The sequence below is a fragment of the Lipomyces oligophaga genome, assembly GCF_038497815.1.
Source record: "Lipomyces oligophaga strain CBS 7107 unplaced genomic scaffold V1516scaffold_1, whole genome shotgun sequence".
NCBI classification, from domain to species: Eukaryota; Fungi; Ascomycota; class Lipomycetes; order Lipomycetales; family Lipomycetaceae; genus Lipomyces; species [Lipomyces] oligophaga.
This window is the reverse complement of record NW_027117785.1, coordinates 2,423,086-2,438,742: the sequence shown is the minus strand read 5'-3', so window position 1 is coordinate 2,438,742 and position 15,657 is coordinate 2,423,086. Positions and strand designations below refer to the sequence as shown.

The 15,657-nt window shown below is 42.1% G+C and overlaps 6 protein-coding genes and 1 non-coding gene across 7 annotated transcripts; 3 read left to right on the top strand and 4 right to left on the bottom strand.

The window, feature by feature from the left end:
• Window positions 1-24: 24 nt before the first annotated feature.
• On the top strand, window positions 25-1,280 carry V1516DRAFT_113358 (uncharacterized protein). Its single transcript, XM_066918595.1, has one exon. It carries the CDS (start codon window positions 105-107, stop codon window positions 1,248-1,250), a length of 1,146 nt encoding a protein of 381 aa, XP_066780446.1. The 5' UTR covers window positions 25-104; the 3' UTR covers window positions 1,251-1,280.
• V1516DRAFT_669870 (ammonium transporter AmtB-like domain-containing protein) lies at window positions 1,234-2,918 on the bottom strand. Its single transcript, XM_066921260.1, has 2 exons — window positions 2,672-2,918; window positions 1,234-2,623 (listed from the first exon to the last, which is right to left on the bottom strand). Exons 1-2 carry the CDS (start codon window positions 2,808-2,810, stop codon window positions 1,311-1,313), a joined length of 1,452 nt encoding a protein of 483 aa, XP_066780445.1. The 5' UTR covers window positions 2,811-2,918; the 3' UTR covers window positions 1,234-1,310.
• A 198-nt stretch (window positions 2,919-3,116) lies between these two features.
• On the bottom strand, window positions 3,117-5,154 carry V1516DRAFT_669864 (ammonium transporter AmtB-like domain-containing protein). The gene is made up of 2 exons (XM_066921259.1): window positions 4,622-5,154; window positions 3,117-4,569 (listed from the first exon to the last, which is right to left on the bottom strand). The coding sequence occupies exons 1-2, from the start codon at window positions 4,758-4,760 to the stop codon at window positions 3,233-3,235; spliced, it is 1,476 nt and encodes a 491-aa protein (XP_066780444.1). The 5' UTR covers window positions 4,761-5,154; the 3' UTR covers window positions 3,117-3,232.
• A 2,260-nt stretch (window positions 5,155-7,414) lies between these two features.
• V1516DRAFT_617588 (thiolase-like protein) lies at window positions 7,415-8,758 on the bottom strand (the record flags this gene model as incomplete). The annotated part of the gene is made up of 3 exons (XM_066919371.1): window positions 7,415-8,135; window positions 8,177-8,547; window positions 8,594-8,758. 3 exons carry the CDS (start codon window positions 8,756-8,758, stop codon window positions 7,415-7,417), a joined length of 1,257 nt encoding a protein of 418 aa, XP_066780443.1.
• Window positions 8,759-8,829: 71 nt separating this feature from the next.
• On the bottom strand, window positions 8,830-10,943 carry V1516DRAFT_710132 (major facilitator superfamily domain-containing protein). Its single transcript, XM_066924236.1, has 3 exons — window positions 10,306-10,943; window positions 9,362-10,251; window positions 8,830-9,311 (listed from the first exon to the last, which is right to left on the bottom strand). Exons 1-3 carry the CDS (start codon window positions 10,673-10,675, stop codon window positions 8,985-8,987), a joined length of 1,587 nt encoding a protein of 528 aa, XP_066780442.1. The 5' UTR covers window positions 10,676-10,943; the 3' UTR covers window positions 8,830-8,984.
• Window positions 10,944-13,160: 2,217 nt separating this feature from the next.
• Window positions 13,161-15,485, top strand: V1516DRAFT_669858 (multicopper oxidase-domain-containing protein). The gene has a single exon (XM_066921258.1). It carries the CDS (start codon window positions 13,250-13,252, stop codon window positions 15,128-15,130), a length of 1,881 nt encoding a protein of 626 aa, XP_066780441.1. The 5' UTR covers window positions 13,161-13,249; the 3' UTR covers window positions 15,131-15,485.
• Window positions 15,486-15,559: 74 nt separating this feature from the next.
• Window positions 15,560-15,656, top strand: V1516DRAFT_t8. Its single transcript has one exon. It is a non-coding gene; the product is annotated as a tRNA-Ser (tRNA).
• Window position 15,657: the final 1 nt, after the last annotated feature.

Sequence of the window (15,657 nt, the reverse complement as noted above, 5' to 3'; positions counted from 1 at the left end):
TGGTGTAAATACTGGGCGGACCGTTTGTTAGATGCGGCTGAATATAATATTCTGATTTCTAAATCAGTCTCTGCTCGATCTACAACGTAGACAAATCATTAGCAATGATGTATCTACAATATTCTTACATCAAATCTGAAATGTTAGCCAATATCAAAGAAATAGAGACGTCTTGTCATATGCAACCAGTTCAATGTAAACTGCATTCGATCCCTCTAGCACCCATCTCAATTACGGAATGGTCGGCATTTGATCCACTGACAAAATTCGTTCAAGACGGACCGGAAACGGAATTCGGCGTTGTTGATATGCCGAAGGATGTCGACGGTTGGACAGAGCTGTTTGGTTGTCATGCGCCTTTTTTCGAGCCTCTGGTTAGATTACCTGTTGTTTTGCACAGGGAGAACGAAGGAAGGAGGAAGAGTGCTGAGGGTCGAATCACGGAAAAGTATTTGACAATTCTTCAGTATGCAAAAGATCGCTATCGATCGCTGTTTTCAGCTCGTCGCTGTGGGCAACAGATCGAGTCACAAGACAAACTAGACCTATGTGACGCTACATTTCAGCCTAAGGCTGAAATGGAATTCGTACATGACTGTGAGAATGAATATCAGTTGCTAGGAGCCGAAACGGTTTTGGATAACTCCAGTGACTTGAGCAATGACCAGTTCACATCTTCTTCCGAAGAAAAATTTTCTAATTGTTCCTCAAAAGATTTAGACCTGTTAGATTTAGATTTGGAGCTCGGTAGTGGACGTCGGGAGCTTATAAATCAACTTTCAACATCAAAATTTCCCTTCGTCCAACCGGATCACCGCATTTTGGTATCCCTAATCCCTAATTCTGAGTTTGAATTTGTTGACAATACTGATAGTGATAGCAATATTGATACCGATACCACTCCCGATGCTGAGTTAGACGATTTGCAATTTCCCAATCGATTCACGAATAAATTATCATTTCTAATTAGTCAAAGATTTGCAACTTCGTTTTATACGTTATGTTTATTTGCTGAATTCTGTGATTATTTTTCGACCTTTCTGATTGATGTTTCCGCTACTTCGCATGTAGCTTGGGCTGGATATGGAATGATTGGCATATTTATGATTTTGAACTTCCCTTCGCTTGTACATGAAAATGGGATCGCGGTTAAACTGAAAGTTCTAATCATTTTAATTTGTATTTTCTTTGTCAACACGACGCTGCTAAACTGGATGTCCTCGTATCTGTTTATGCTTATTGAGCGATGAAGAGTTAAAGATAATATGTTTGATGGTGAATATACATTGTCTCAATTATGTCGAATTAGTTCATTTTCCGCTTATAGTCAATGGATTTCTCTCTGCGAGAATATTTCGGCCTCGAAAAATCATAGCATCCAACACACCACCTTCTTTCAATGCCCTATAAAGTTCATGGTCGCATGTTCCTTCGTTGAACAGATAATGCGCGTCGAGGCCATCTAATTCTTCTTGCTCAGTGGAGCGGACGTGCAGACCTGGTATCAAATTGATGATATACAACAGACCAAGAGAAACAATGAATGAGTAAGTGGTGATTGCGCAGCACTCTGCTATCTGGTAGGCTAGCTGAACGTAGTTGCCATCTATCCAGCCACTTGCACTCGAGAATCCATCAAGAGAGGTGACCCAGTTTGCCGCAAACAAACCGGTCATAACAGCGCCAGCGATTCCACCTATAGCATGATTTTTAAATACCATAATACCGTCATCGATACCGATAAACTTATTTAACCAGTCGTCCATGCTGCGGACGATTGCGGAAGCAGTGAAACCAATGACGGCGGCAAAGTAAATTGGAACGAAACCAGCACCGGGAGTGATCGCTACCAAACCTACCATAACACCTCGACAACATCCTGCGACGGAAAAGCGACCCTTGTACATGATATAATCAACGACACACCAGCCAAGAATACCGGTTGCGGCAGCAAGGTTTGTGTTCGCAACAGCATAGAACGAGCGAACTGTTGCGTTAAGTGTTGACCCTCCATTGAAACCGAACCAACCAAACCAAATAAAAATTATGCCGATATAAATTAACAAAGGAGAATGAGGGGAATAATGATGAATTTCCCGTTTGGTTCCGTCGGGTCTGATTCGAGGCCCGAGAAACAGTGCGATAGCCAGCGAGGCTGTACCGGAAGCAATGTGAACTGGGCCACCACCAGCAAAATCTAGCGCACCGAGTGTGTAGAGCCATCCGTTTGCATTCCAGGTCCAACAGGCAACAGGACAGTAGACAACTGTCGCCCAACAGATAGCAAAGACTATTGAAGGAACTGGACGACACCGCTCTATGCATCCACCGACCATGATTACCATTGTCTCGATACAAAACATACCCTGAAAAAAACAAAACAATATTTCTGGCAAGTATCCATTTGGCACAGCAATGACGTTCCTCAGACCGAAGGCTTTCAGAGTACCAATGAACGGAGAAGCGTCGGGAGAGTACGTTAGCGAATAGCCCCAGAAGAACCATTGAAATGGTACAAGCCCAAGAACTGCCATTGTTTGCCATAGAACTGTCATTGCGCTCTTCCGTCTAGTCTCACCGGCATAGAACAATCCCATACCAGGCACAATCGGCATAATCATACCTAGTAAGCTTAGATATGATCAAATCTACAACGAGGGAGGGGACTTACATCCCGCAATGAGAATCCAGACTTGATGGCCAACACTGCCAGAAAAGGCAATATTCACATTCATGACCTGTGAGTTGCCGCCAGCACTTGTCCAGTCAGGAGATGAATCATTGAAGATTGAAGAGGGGTGTTCGGCCATAACGACGTTGAATAGAAGAATAAGAGTATTCAACCGTAAAATAATAAAAAGACAACTTCATAATTGCAACTTAAGCAAAGAAATAAAATTCTCTTGTCAGAAAAAAAAATATCTTGCCTTGCGAAAAATCGACACAAATGAGCGAAGACTTCCGACATTGAATTATCTCCGAGCCATTGCTTTTTTCAAACACCGGATCACTGGCATTTCAGTTCATCTCTTCAGACTCAGTATCACATTGGTAATATTTTTAACGAATTGATAGTTACTTTATAGTAATTCTTTAAGAAATGGGGTATTCTAGGATTCAAGAAAATAAGTATTATATTAGAGATTCTATCACATAATTAACCAAAACGCCAAGAACAAAATCAGCAGTAAAATCAGCATTATTAATTACAATAAAAATATTATAAAGTCAATTAATCAAGTTTTGGTACTGCTTCAATTGTAGACTCAGACGCAGCAGCACCTTTAGCGTTGAGAAGTTCCTGTCCACGAACAATCATTGCTTCCAAAATACCTGCTTCTTTCAGAGCCATGTAAAGTTCATGGTCGCCCATGCCTTCATTAAAAAGATAGTGGGCATCTAGACCTTCTTCTTCTTCTTGATCTGTAGAGCGAAATTTCAGGCCGGGAATGAAGTTGATCGCATAGAGCAGAATCATCGATACAACGAAGGTGTAACCAGTAATTGCGCAGCATTCTGCAATCTGGTAGCCCAGCTGCACGTAATTCTCGTCGACCCAGCCGCTTGCACTGGAAAATCCATCAAGAGATGTGACCCAGTTTGCGGCAAACAAACCAGTCATAACAGCACCAGCGATTCCGCCGATGGCATGATTCTTGAACACCATTAATCCTTCGTCAATGTGAAGTAATTTATTTAACCAGTCATCCATGGCGCGAACAATTGCAGCAGCAACAAAACCAATAACGGCGGCAAAGTATATTGGAACAAAGCCAGCAGCAGGCGTTATTGCAACTAAGCCCACCATAACACCTCGACAGCAACCGGCGACGGAAAAACGACCCTTGTACATGATATAATCAACGACACACCAGCCAAGAATACCGGTTGCGGCAGCAAGGTTTGTGTTCGCAACAGCATAGAACGAGCGAACTGTTGCGTTAAGTGTTGACCCTCCATTGAAACCGAACCAACCAAACCAAATAAAAATTATGCCGATATAAATTAACAAAGGAGAATGAGGGGAATAATGATGAATTTCCCGTTTGGTTCCGTCGGGTCTGATTCGAGGCCCGAGAAACAGTGCGATAGCCAGCGAGGCTGTACCGGAAGCAATGTGAACTGGGCCACCACCAGCAAAATCTAGCGCACCGAGTGTGTAGAGCCATCCGTTTGCATTCCAGGTCCAACAGGCAACAGGACAGTAGACAACTGTCGCCCAACAAAAGGCAAAGACCATAGATGGAAGCAGCCGACATCGCTCAACGCAGCCACCAATCATGATGACAATTGTTTCGACACAAAACATACACTGAAAAAAACAAAACAATATTTCTGGCAAGTATCCATTTGGCACAGCGATGACGTTCTTCATACCGAACGACTTAAGTGTACCAATAAAGGGAGACGCATCGGACGCATATGTCAATGAGTAGCCCCAGAAAAACCACTGAAAAGGAATAAGGCCGAGAACTGCCATGGACTGCCATAATAATGACATTGCACTCTTTCGTCTAGCCTCACCAGCATAAAACAAACCAATTCCTGGAATAATAGGCATAATCATACCTTCGGAAAATTAGATTATGAATATCATTGATTGAATTCTGAAAGTACTTACATCCAGCAACAAGGATCCAAACTTGGTGGCCAACACTATCAGCGAATGCCACATTGACATCCATTAACTGCGAATTCCCGCCAGCTGCTGTCCAGTCCGGAGACGAGTCATTGAAGATTGAGGAAGGGTATTCAGCCATGCTTTGTATTCTCGCAAATCGTATCAACCGTGTATATGCAACTTGTTGAAGCTAACAGTATAAAATAATACGCATGCAACGCAGAGTATTGCAACTCTCAGTATGGGATTTTCGCAAGAATGAAGAAAGGAAGGAAGGGGGAAATGGGGATATGTTATATTTCTGCGAAAAGTCGACACGGCGAACACAATAGGCGTTGTCGGCGACAGGAAATAGAGGACCCAGTCCAACACTGCTATAACAAGCTCTGAATAAGTTAGTTTTGTTAAGCAGCAGAAATGTCTGGTAGATAACAAGCCAGACAGCGATTTCCTCGACCCGCTCGAGTTAATTCCAGCTCGACATGGCAAATCAGAACATTTAGCGTCCAAGTCAGTCCTTTTCGAGAACCGTGTCTTGTCTCTGCCAAAAACTTAAAATTCTGCTGTTCCCGTGGCTCGTGGACGTTTCTTTGGGACTTTGCTGCGGCGTGATAGCCGTGGATGCGGCTTTCGGCCAAATTCGACTCAGCCCAGTGCGGCGAGCACTACAGTTTACCAAATATGTAGTATTTTCAGATGACGAGACGTATGGATGGAGGGAAAGGATTTCAGGATCTCATTTATCCATTCAATTTTTATTTAGATTATTTAGAATATTCAGAGTGAAATAGAGTGTCTTTGGTATGAGGATTAGGCGAAATGGTCTCAGAGACTAGAGAAAGGTAGTGAATCCACGACCAGATCATCAGGTCTAGTTAAGTCCATTAAGCAGCGGACCCAAGTTTGAGAATCGGAGAAAAAGTTTCTTGTTTGACTCTCTGACATAAAGGGAATTCTGTCTCGAATACCGTGCAGAATTTGGTAGGATTACGGCTTTGTGGAGGAGATGACGGTGAAACTGTGAGGGATATGACTACATGTCATTCCTGGGTAAGAAGATGATAAACCCGCTGAAAATGGAAATGGCCTATTTGTTTAGCTATTTGAGAAGTACTTCTCTGTACTATTGTCGACAGATTTGTTAATGCAATTCCAAAGATTGGACAGAATTGCTATTGCCAAACTGTTCAATCGTAAGCAACATATGTGAAAAATTTTTTAATACGTTAGCGGTTTCTATTTCTCAAGCTCGCTGATATCCAATTGGGTCATCCTACTGCAGTTGCTTGTTTCATCAGCAGTAGATTAGCGGGTCCAAAATATCCATATGTCGTATTGTCGACTTCATTCTCCCTTGAGCTGTACTTACACTAGGAGATTCTACATCAGCTCTACTCTCGCACCGTTCATCCTCGCCTGCGTTTTAAGACACCAGCTTTGTCTTGTATTATTCACATTATTTATAAATTCTACTACCATTTCAGGCATTTATTTAATGACCAGATCACTTCTTGAACATAATTCCTCTACTGCGACAATGTGCACGTGCAAGCTGCTCCCACACCAATTGCTTATCAGTGGCGCGCCGGGCCGAGGCGACTCGTGATCAAGCTGTGTTAAGAGCGCAGCCACTGTCGAGTAGGGCCAGTAGCAGTGCTAAACGCTTTTGAGTGCAATCTAGCCGAATCCTGAGTAGGAAGTTCTTTCGTAGAGTCAGCTTTAGAACTGTAGTCCAACCATCAACAAACAATACAGAAATATACTCGAGATGATCGTCGTTTGAGCGGCGTCAGACGTAGTGGATTAAACATTTTAGGTCTTCTATTTATTGCCCGCCGAAAACATACTACAGAGGAAAGACATTGAGGAAAGACTTGCAAAGGACAAGCGCAAGGGGGCGGTGGAGGTTCTCGGCCAATCAGATGCTAGCAGTCGCGTCTCTGTCGCGCTACTGTTCAGGGTCAAACGCGTGCCCACGAGTGTATTTGTCTTTGAGTGTATAGCGAACAGCGGTATCCCTGTAATAAAAGAAAGAAAAAAACGCTTGTTTAAACGAAAAGTGAATTTCAAGCTGAAATTGAAAATCTGATAATTTTCGATTCAATCAAAATTAGTGCTACACTTTTCGCAGTCCAGTTCATAATTTTTATATCAAATTGGGTTTCTCATGGGCTATTCTGCGCTTAGTAACACGAGAATGACGCCGCTTAGCCACCTAGAGGCGAAGTATGTGAAAATGTCGACGGGCCGGCCAGAGATTGCGTTATCAGAGCCGACATTGGCCATGCCTTTGCCTGATTTCGCTGAATTTGTGTCTGATCAATTTTGCTGCTTAAAAAGCGGAATTTTATGACATTTAATTGAGTAGAGTTGTAAAATTTCATCAGCTTAGTTATACGCGAACTAAAAACTTTCTTTCCAAAGTATTCTCTTAGAGCTCTACATAGCGTGTCGAGCAGTCAAGATTGACGCTTCTTAATCTGCTACTTCAGCAGCCATGAGCTATGCAAGACTGTTCGTTGACAGCATTTGCTTCTTTTCAGTCCACAATAGAAGTAATCACCCTAAAGCGGAAAACTTATTCGTTAATGGCCGTTATATTGTGTAGACTAAGCCATAAAGGCGAGTCTCGCTATTGAATCCATCGACTCTCCGAGTTCGGAGTCATCTCGTATTTCTGATACGGCCATGTCGACAATTTAGTTGATACCCGGGTGTATCCGAAACAACCATTCGACCATACGTTATCCATCATACATCTTCCAAAGGTTACGAGCTGGACATGCACAAACTTCATGTCCGCTGAATGAGGATCGCTGAGCTTCCCCCCTCAGTATCACCGGTTGCAACTACTCCTAGTTCCCCTTCTTTCAGACTGTATAACAGACTAACTAGCATTCGTATCCCTGAACCGCCTTCAATTTCACCCAATACTAGGGATCCTCCCTTGCTGTTAACCTTTTCTGATGGTATCCCAAGCTCCTGCAGTAGATGCAGACTGGCCAGCGCACCCACCGCCGAATGTTCGCTAATTTCGAATCGAGAAACATCATCCGCAGATATTCGCGCTTTTGATAAAATATTTTTAACTCCAATACTGACTGCCGAAGTTATCCCATTATGATTCGGATCAATACCTTCTGAGAAAGCGACAATTTTCCCGATTGGCCGAATCAAGTCATCTTCCAATGCATCAAGACGAGACTCCGATGCAAGCAATACTGCTGCCGCTCCGTCGCAATCAAAATTCGTGAGAAAGTCAGGCTCTAAGGGAATCCCAGGCAACTCGTCATCTTTGATCAAGGTTTCCTCTGAGTCCAAACCATCTTCGTTACTGTCATTTTCTTGTAGCCTGCTAACACTAGATGCCTGTCTATTTGGAATGGGAGAAATTTCGAATGTGAATCGTCCTTCCTCCTGCGCTTCTTGGTATTGTTTCAGGCTATTGATGTAGTATAATTCTGCCTGTTCCTCAGAGATGCCGTAGACAAGTGATAGTTTCTCTGATTGGTCACTAGTATCCAGTTAGCAACGTCCTATAAAACTCTCACAAACTCAAACGATACACACCTGAACTGATCAAGTTGTCGACTAAATCCAGGTGACTTTTTGTCAGAAAATGATCCGCTTCCCATTCCTGCTGCAATGGCTAGATTCATTTCCCCGCTCTTGACACTTCGAGCAGCTAATATTGTCGCCTTCAGCCCCGATGAGAAAGACTTGGAAATTCCCGTTCCATCTGCTGTAAGTGGTAAACCAGCAGCCACCATGGCATGTCTTGCAATATTAATAGTCCCTCCAAATGTATGACCAATGAAACCTTCTGTGATCTCAGTCGGGTCTCGCAATCCTGATTTCATGATCGCGGTGCGGATTACATGCGCACCTAATGCCACGGGGTGAAAATCTTTCAGCTGGCCATCTCTCTGTTACGATATGAGTATAGTTCAGTGCATTCAGATATAAGCCTACCGCTCCAATAGCTGTTCTGGTCGCCGCTACAACGTATACATCGTCACCTTCCCGAGCCTGACTCTTTGATCCATGAAAGAGTCTGCAGGAAATTGTTTGCCGAAAAATGAATATATCAGTAACTCGTGAAAAACAACTGCGCTGAACTCTTAATATTTGCTTCATTACTGCACTATTTCTGTACATATAAAAGCTTTCAACTTTCTGCTGATCTGATCTGATCTTACCCGTCGAAACTTGACGATCGAAGAGGAGAAATATACAAGGGGTTCAAGACGTATCGGAGTAGGGTTACACTACCAACTGCTCTTCAAAAGTCGATCTCTTTATAAAATAATAATGGTAAAGTTAATGTAAAATTAAACACCGCGGTTTACAAAGTCTCAAATTACTAAATATCGCCAACAGCATATTTACTAAAGGACCTGATCTTTTTGCCCCAGATATACAAAGCGTATGGCAATGGAGCAAGCAAAACGGTAAGACAAGCCATGATTGTCAACGTCCAGTGAGTGCCCATGTTCTTATAAAAGGGAATTCCAACTTCAGTCATACCTCCAGCAACTGTATAACGCATAAATGTGACTAGAGTAAGAGCCGAAGCAGCATAGATCTCGTATGAGTCGATCACGTACATATACACAGAGGTGAAAATGCAGACAATGCCATAGCCCAAAACGACTGATGCGACTAAGGGAGACCATATACTTACGCTCGCCTAGAAATATTCGTCAGAAAAAATAAATATGATATGTTATTATAACTTACGTAGTCTGTCCATCCCATCCAGAATAATCCGATTGGAATTGAAATAGAGCCACCAAGCATTCCAAACCACAAACGGACCTCGGGATCAATGCTTCGTCGGCCCTCGCTATGAGCTTTCTCGAGATCTCGTTTGGTGATTCTCCAGATTGGATATACTAAGAAGGCTGCTAATAACATACCAATCTCGAGTCCCAGGAAACAAATATTTGTTAGACCTTGTCCAAGACCATACGTGTCTCCAAAGATGAACGAGTAGCCATTTAAAAAAGTAAACAGCGCAATATATAAGACCGTCAGATAGAGCGCCATTAAAATTATAATCGGCTCTAAAGCCATCAGAAACGGACGAGTAAATGCAACTTTGAGACGTGCCTTCAGCGACCGATGCGAAACTTCAATTTCAGCTTTAAAATGATCTTGACCCGTTTGCTTTCGAATCTCAGCTGCCTTCCATTTTAATAACAAAGGTCCAAACGTCTCAGGCATGAAGAAAAAAACAATTAGCCAAGCTAGAATAGTCATGAATACGTTCATCCATTCAGCCCAGCGCCATGAGGTTAGATGGCTAACACCTATGAAACTAGTGATGACAGGACCTACGATTGGACCACCAAAACAAGTGATTGAATATAAGGGAAAGGCATAAGTTTTCTCCATTTGATTCCACAAGTCAGCTATCGAACCGCCAGAGCACACGAGCGGAGTAGACCCAAAGAAGCCAGCAATGAAACGAAGTACGACTTGTGCCCCAAAGTTCGGGGCCAATGCTGAAGCCATAACAAACAAACCAAACAAAAACAATGTCACTATATAGACGAGATTTCGTCCCAGCGCCTCCGAAAATGGTGCTGCAAAGACCGCACCGACTGCATATCCGAGAAGAAATGAGCCTGACGAGTTCAAATTAGGATATCTACTGTTTTAAATAAATGCAGGGAACTAACCTGTTGCTAAACTTTCTGCAACCTCGGACACATGGAGGTCTTTAGCAGCCTGCTTCAAGACAGGAGCATCTGTCGCACTTGCTGCTGTGACAACAAATGCAATCAACGAAACTAGGAGAGTAGTCCGTATCTTCTTCGCGAAGGAGAAATTTTTAGGATTCAAAGGATCATCTGGTCCATCCCAGCCGACAAGGTAAACATCATTTTCCTTAAAGTTGACAGGCTCGTCAGTCGGCTCTCGTTCCAGACGCCTGGCGCACGAAAGAATATACTTCTCCGGCTTGTCGACCGAAGCATCAGAATGGGAAATATGAGTACAGTGTCGGTCAACACAGCTTTTGATGCTTCGATACTGCAAGTAAGACTGCATAGCAAAGTAAAAAATATAAATGAGAAAAGCGAGGGAAAAGTAGCAGGCGAGAATAATTGAGACTATGAGAATGAACTTTGCTGTCCGGCGTCCATGAGAATATTTTACAATCAGAAGGTTGTAGGGATATTTTAGAGACTTTATATTCGTTCAAATAGTTGGTAATCTTACTACTTCTCGAGTAATGCAGAGTAGCTATGTGCGAGTCAATCTGATGATGTAATTGTGGAAATAGAGCTCACTTAACAAAATAGGAAAAACATTTCCCCTCTAGTTTGGTTATATCCGAGAGCAGTGGGAGCGACTCTCAATGACGACGATGACTCCCAACTAGAACAAAGAGCTAGTCTATTGTTGTGGGAACAAATCGGCACCCGAAATAGGAAGTCCGGCGCTCCCTGTTCTCTCTGTCCTGGGATTAGAGGCTTCAACTGGAAACTTTCTACTGAAATTCCTCTTACCGCCAGCAAAAACCTCCGGAAATATTATTCACAAATTATGACGTCGCGAATATGTATTTTTCCATTAAATTGGTTTGACGTTTGAGAGACTAGAATTCTCATTACTCTATGTCCGTGAGAGCGGTCCAGACTACTCTCTGACTTTCGATTGATTGCAGACTAAATGTTAGCCGGGTTATCTTGTCATACAGATCATGCTGATTAGTTTGATCAATCTGAAGACTGGAAAGTATTGAGTTTTACAAAGCCTCCTCAAGCATGGCGGCTTGGTCGGAGAAGTAGACTGCACTCCACGAGACTCAGTAAACTTGACACCTTAAACTGATTATGCTTATGCTTATTTTTTATTATTTGAATTGTTTTTAGAGTAAAAAAGTTATAAAACTCAGACGGAATATGGCATTTTGAGGCATAATGGAAATTATGGCCGACTAAACTCCCTCGGTACTCTTGCATCTTTTTTTGCGGATTTCTACCAATATTTTATGAAAAAAATGAATAGGTATCAACCTGATATCCCCTCATCTATAGTGAAGAATTTAGCTGTTCTCCAAAGTAGATTGTACAAATAATCGTTAAAATATCACATCTTCATATTATTCCAGGGTCATCGAATCATTTGCATAAATTTTCGAACACTTTTAATGTTTTATGCACCAAGTTACAATACCAAATCACAAGTCATTCTTAATCTTCTCTAATGTAATACAAGTCGAAAAACTTGCAATCTCCAAGATTCGTCAGCCAAGTGAAATATATTCATTACGAAATATACCCTAACAAGATTGTCAGCCCCCACTGAGGGGGCCGATCGATGGCGTTATCTGATTCTCCCAGTTCATAGATAACGTCTTTCGGACAGTCAACACCGGCTTGAAAAAATGGTAGCGCCTGTCTTGCGGCTCCACGCAAGGTTCCACATCAATAGGGCGATCTAGATCCTTTTACTAGTAGTATCGTCTAAAGCAAGGGAGGTGCAAGCTTTCGTAGGAATTTTATTTATCGTATTCGAGATTTTAGATCATAAAACCCTTCAATTTCTTGAGATCCTTCGATTTAAGGAAAGCTATTACGACCATCGTAATAACTCGACTTGATTCTGGGTCATCTGGAGGATTCCTTGCCGAGAGTGTGCTGCTTTCATCATCAAATAGATTACCGATTAGAGTAAGCTAGAAATGCTCTACTTCTGTCCATAATTCTGTTCCAACAGCTACAGTCTAATCGGTCAATATTCCTACATTACGAAGTAACAATGGATATGACACCTAATATCCAGGGATTGAAATATTTTTGAGGAATAAGTATCAAATTTCCTGGATCCGATGAGCTGTACAAGTTCCTCGTTTCTATGAAATCACTGAGTAAGTAGTTCCGTTTCTACTTTGCACTCTGCTTATATTCAGAACTGCAATGTTAGAGTGGATCATACGTGAGACATGAACCATTAACTTCTCCAGTCTTCTTAGTTACTGAAGACTATTATAAGGTACTGGAGCCTAGTATTTATTAGGCAGTCTCTTACTCTTATGGCCATTTAAGTGAAGGGAGGCATTCGTGTTATTTCCGCTTTCAACTCAGAGAGCACTCAAACTCTACGATTGTTCATGGATTGTCTGCTAGCTTTCTTCAGACTTCCCTTTTACTGGATTGTCTCTGTAACTCTCAAGTCTGTTGACCGGTTCAGTGAAATGCATTGAATTATTTTATGGCCATAATTGCGTTGATCATCATTGCACTGACCTTTCAGAGTAGCAAAATACAGCGTTGGTCTCATCTCATTCGTTCAATTTTTATTATCATATTTTTCTACAGATGTAATTTGCTCTGACTCTGTGTTTTATCCGACAAATATATCTTCAAAGATTAGCGAAGAATATTACGATCAAATTCTTCACAAATAACTGAAAAAAATTGATTTGGCTTCAGATAGTTTATCATGATGGGATATACTGCTGTTGGAAATGCATTACTTGTGTGGCTTAACTTTTAGCCAAGAAGTGCTTTCAAGTTACGAGAACCCAAAATAGAGCAATTTAGCTTTGCATGATCTCTAAAGAATTTTTGCTTTCTCTCAGTTTGATCTTTTCTGGATTGATCCTAAAAGTTTTTCATGCGTTCATTTATCCATTATATTGCTGGCACAGCGATATTTATTACTGCTGTCTCAGCGAAACTAGTTCAGCGAGACTGGGAAATAGGCTGGTTGTCGAGGAACCCTGATGAACAGTTTGAGCGACAAGTTATAGGAATAAATGGTGAATGGCCCCTTCCACTTTTAGAATGTGACATCCATGACCGTATTATCATTAATGTCACTAACAAACTTGATGAGCCGACTTCTCTTCATTTTCATGGTATTTACCAGAATGGGACTGCCGAGATGGACGGTCCCGTTTACGTTACTCAGTGTCCTATTCCGGCTGGGTCAAATTTCGTCTATAACTTTACTGTTGAGCAGGCCGGCACTTACTGGTATCACTCGCATTATACATCTCAGTATCCTGATGGTTTGCGTGGTCTTTTTATTATCCATGATTCGGATGAACCATTTGCTGGAAATTACGACGAGGAGTCTTATCTGACAGTCAGCGATTGGTACCACGACTCGACTGCCTGGCTGTCTACAAACAAATTTTTGACTCTTGCCAATCCTACGGGTGCCGAACCTATTCCAGATTACGGTCTTCAGAATGACACTATCAATCTCAAGTGGTCTGTTAAGCCAAATACAACTTACTTAGTTCGTCTGGTAAATATTGGGGCACTCGTTTCGCAATATATTTGGTTTGAGGATCATAACATTACTGTTGTTGAAGTTGATGGTGTCTATGTTGAACCTTACGAGACTAGCATGATTTACATTACTGTCGCACAGCGGTATACCGTTCTTCTGACAACACTTTCTGACACCTCCAAAAATTATCCCTTCGTGACGTCGTTTGATCTTGATATGCTGGATACCGATCCTTCGTTTAACGTGAACTTAACTGGCTGGATAACTTATGACGAGTCTGGAGACTTTCCAGATGCACAGATTATTGATGAGTGGGATTTCTTAGATGATTTTTATCTTGTTCCGCATGAGAAAGAACTTGCCTGGGAACCTGATTATTCGATTACCGTTCAGGTAGCCATGATCAATCTTGATAATGGTATCAACTACGCTTTTTTCAACAACATCACATATGTTGCTCCTCAAGTTCCGACACTCTATTCTGTGATGTCGTCAGGAAATGATTCTACAGATGCTACCATCTACGGGACAAACACCAACACTTTTGTTCTTGACTATTTGAATGTAGTAGAGATTGTCGTCAACAATGCTGACCCCGGTAAGCATCCGTTTCATCTTCATGGTCACACATTTCAGGTTGTGGAGCGTTCAGAAGCCTCGGCCTCGGATGATGACTATATTACTTATGACGCAAGCAGTCCAGGAAAACGTCAAAAATATCCTGTCAGAAGAGATACTGTATATGTTCGACCAAATGGCTATATGGTGTTACGTTTTCAAACTGACAATCCCGGCGTTTGGCTTTTCCATTGTCATATTGAATGGCATCTGGAGCAAGGACTTGCACTTGTCCTGGTTGAGGCACCACTTGAGATGCAGAAAAAACTTAGCATTCCTGAGGACCATTACGCGGCCTGTCGTGCTGGCGGATACTCATATGAGGGAAATGCTGCTGGAAATATTGACGATCTATTTGATCTCACGGGTGAGGCAGTACAACCCAAAGATCTGCCGGCCGGTTTCACCACCCGCGGTGTAGTGGCCATGGTGTTTTCCTGTATTTCAGCTTTTGTAGGCATGGGGTTCCTTTCTTGGTACGGAATGTCCGATCTGAAAACGACTGAGCGAGAAGTGGAAGAGTTTTTCGGGGAAGAAAATAGCGCGGATGAAGAAACTGGGCAGACTCAGGAAATTCGGGACCAAGATGACATCGAGCTTAGTGCTTCCGGATCAGACACAATTTCTGAGACCAAGTGAAATGTCCGGAACTGGTTTGATTTAACAAAGGGATTGCAAGATTAAACAGATGTCATTACTAGTCATTAATTGAGCCTTTGATATTTATATGCGCTTGAGTCACTTCGACCCGCACAATATTCATAATTTAAGATGTAGGTATTGAACAAGTAGAATGTTCAGCTACAAGGACGGACCACCGATGTGCCGTTCAAGCCGCTGGACATTCTAGGCCAAGTGAGCACTCTCACAGTTGATTCCAGAGTGCACGTAGCACTCGAACTTCTATGGAGGTTTATTAAAACTAGAATTAGATCAGAATTGGTTTCAGTGGGGCAATATTAGAGTGGAATATTACAGAAATATTAAAACTACTTGACTTTATTATATGGAAGAATCAGACTATTCTTTAGGTATATAATCAAACTAAATATATTGTTGTCAGATGAGGGCACTTTGGCCGAGTGGTTAAGGCGAAAGACTCGAATAGTTTAAATTTGATATCTTTTCTCGTTTCGAGGCGCAGGTTCGAGTCCTGCAGGTGTCGT

Excerpts from the sequence above, each read along its gene's own strand:
- V1516DRAFT_669858 (XM_066921258.1), top strand. The coding sequence starts at position 13,250 with ATGCGTTCATTTATCCATTATATTGCTGGCACAGCGATATTTATTACT.
- V1516DRAFT_710132 (XM_066924236.1), bottom strand. The coding sequence starts at position 10,675 with ATGCAGTCTTACTTGCAGTATCGAAGCATCAAAAGCTGTGTTGACCGA. Across the intron at positions 10,252-10,305 it reads TGCAGAAAGTTTAGCAACAG|GCTCATTTCTTCTCGGATAT; the intron begins GTTAGTTCCCTG and ends TGAACTCGTCAG. Across the intron at positions 9,312-9,361 it reads GGATGGGATGGACAGACTAC|GCGAGCGTAAGTATATGGTC; the intron begins GTAAGTTATAAT and ends GAATATTTCTAG.
- V1516DRAFT_113358 (XM_066918595.1), top strand. The coding sequence starts at position 105 with ATGATGTATCTACAATATTCTTACATCAAATCTGAAATGTTAGCCAAT.
- V1516DRAFT_669870 (XM_066921260.1), bottom strand. The coding sequence starts at position 2,810 with ATGGCCGAACACCCCTCTTCAATCTTCAATGATTCATCTCCTGACTGG. Across the intron at positions 2,624-2,671 it reads CTGGATTCTCATTGCGGGAT|GTATGATTATGCCGATTGTG; the intron begins GTAAGTCCCCTC and ends TAAGCTTACTAG.
- V1516DRAFT_669864 (XM_066921259.1), bottom strand. The coding sequence starts at position 4,760 with ATGGCTGAATACCCTTCCTCAATCTTCAATGACTCGTCTCCGGACTGG. Across the intron at positions 4,570-4,621 it reads TTGGATCCTTGTTGCTGGAT|GTATGATTATGCCTATTATT; the intron begins GTAAGTACTTTC and ends AATTTTCCGAAG.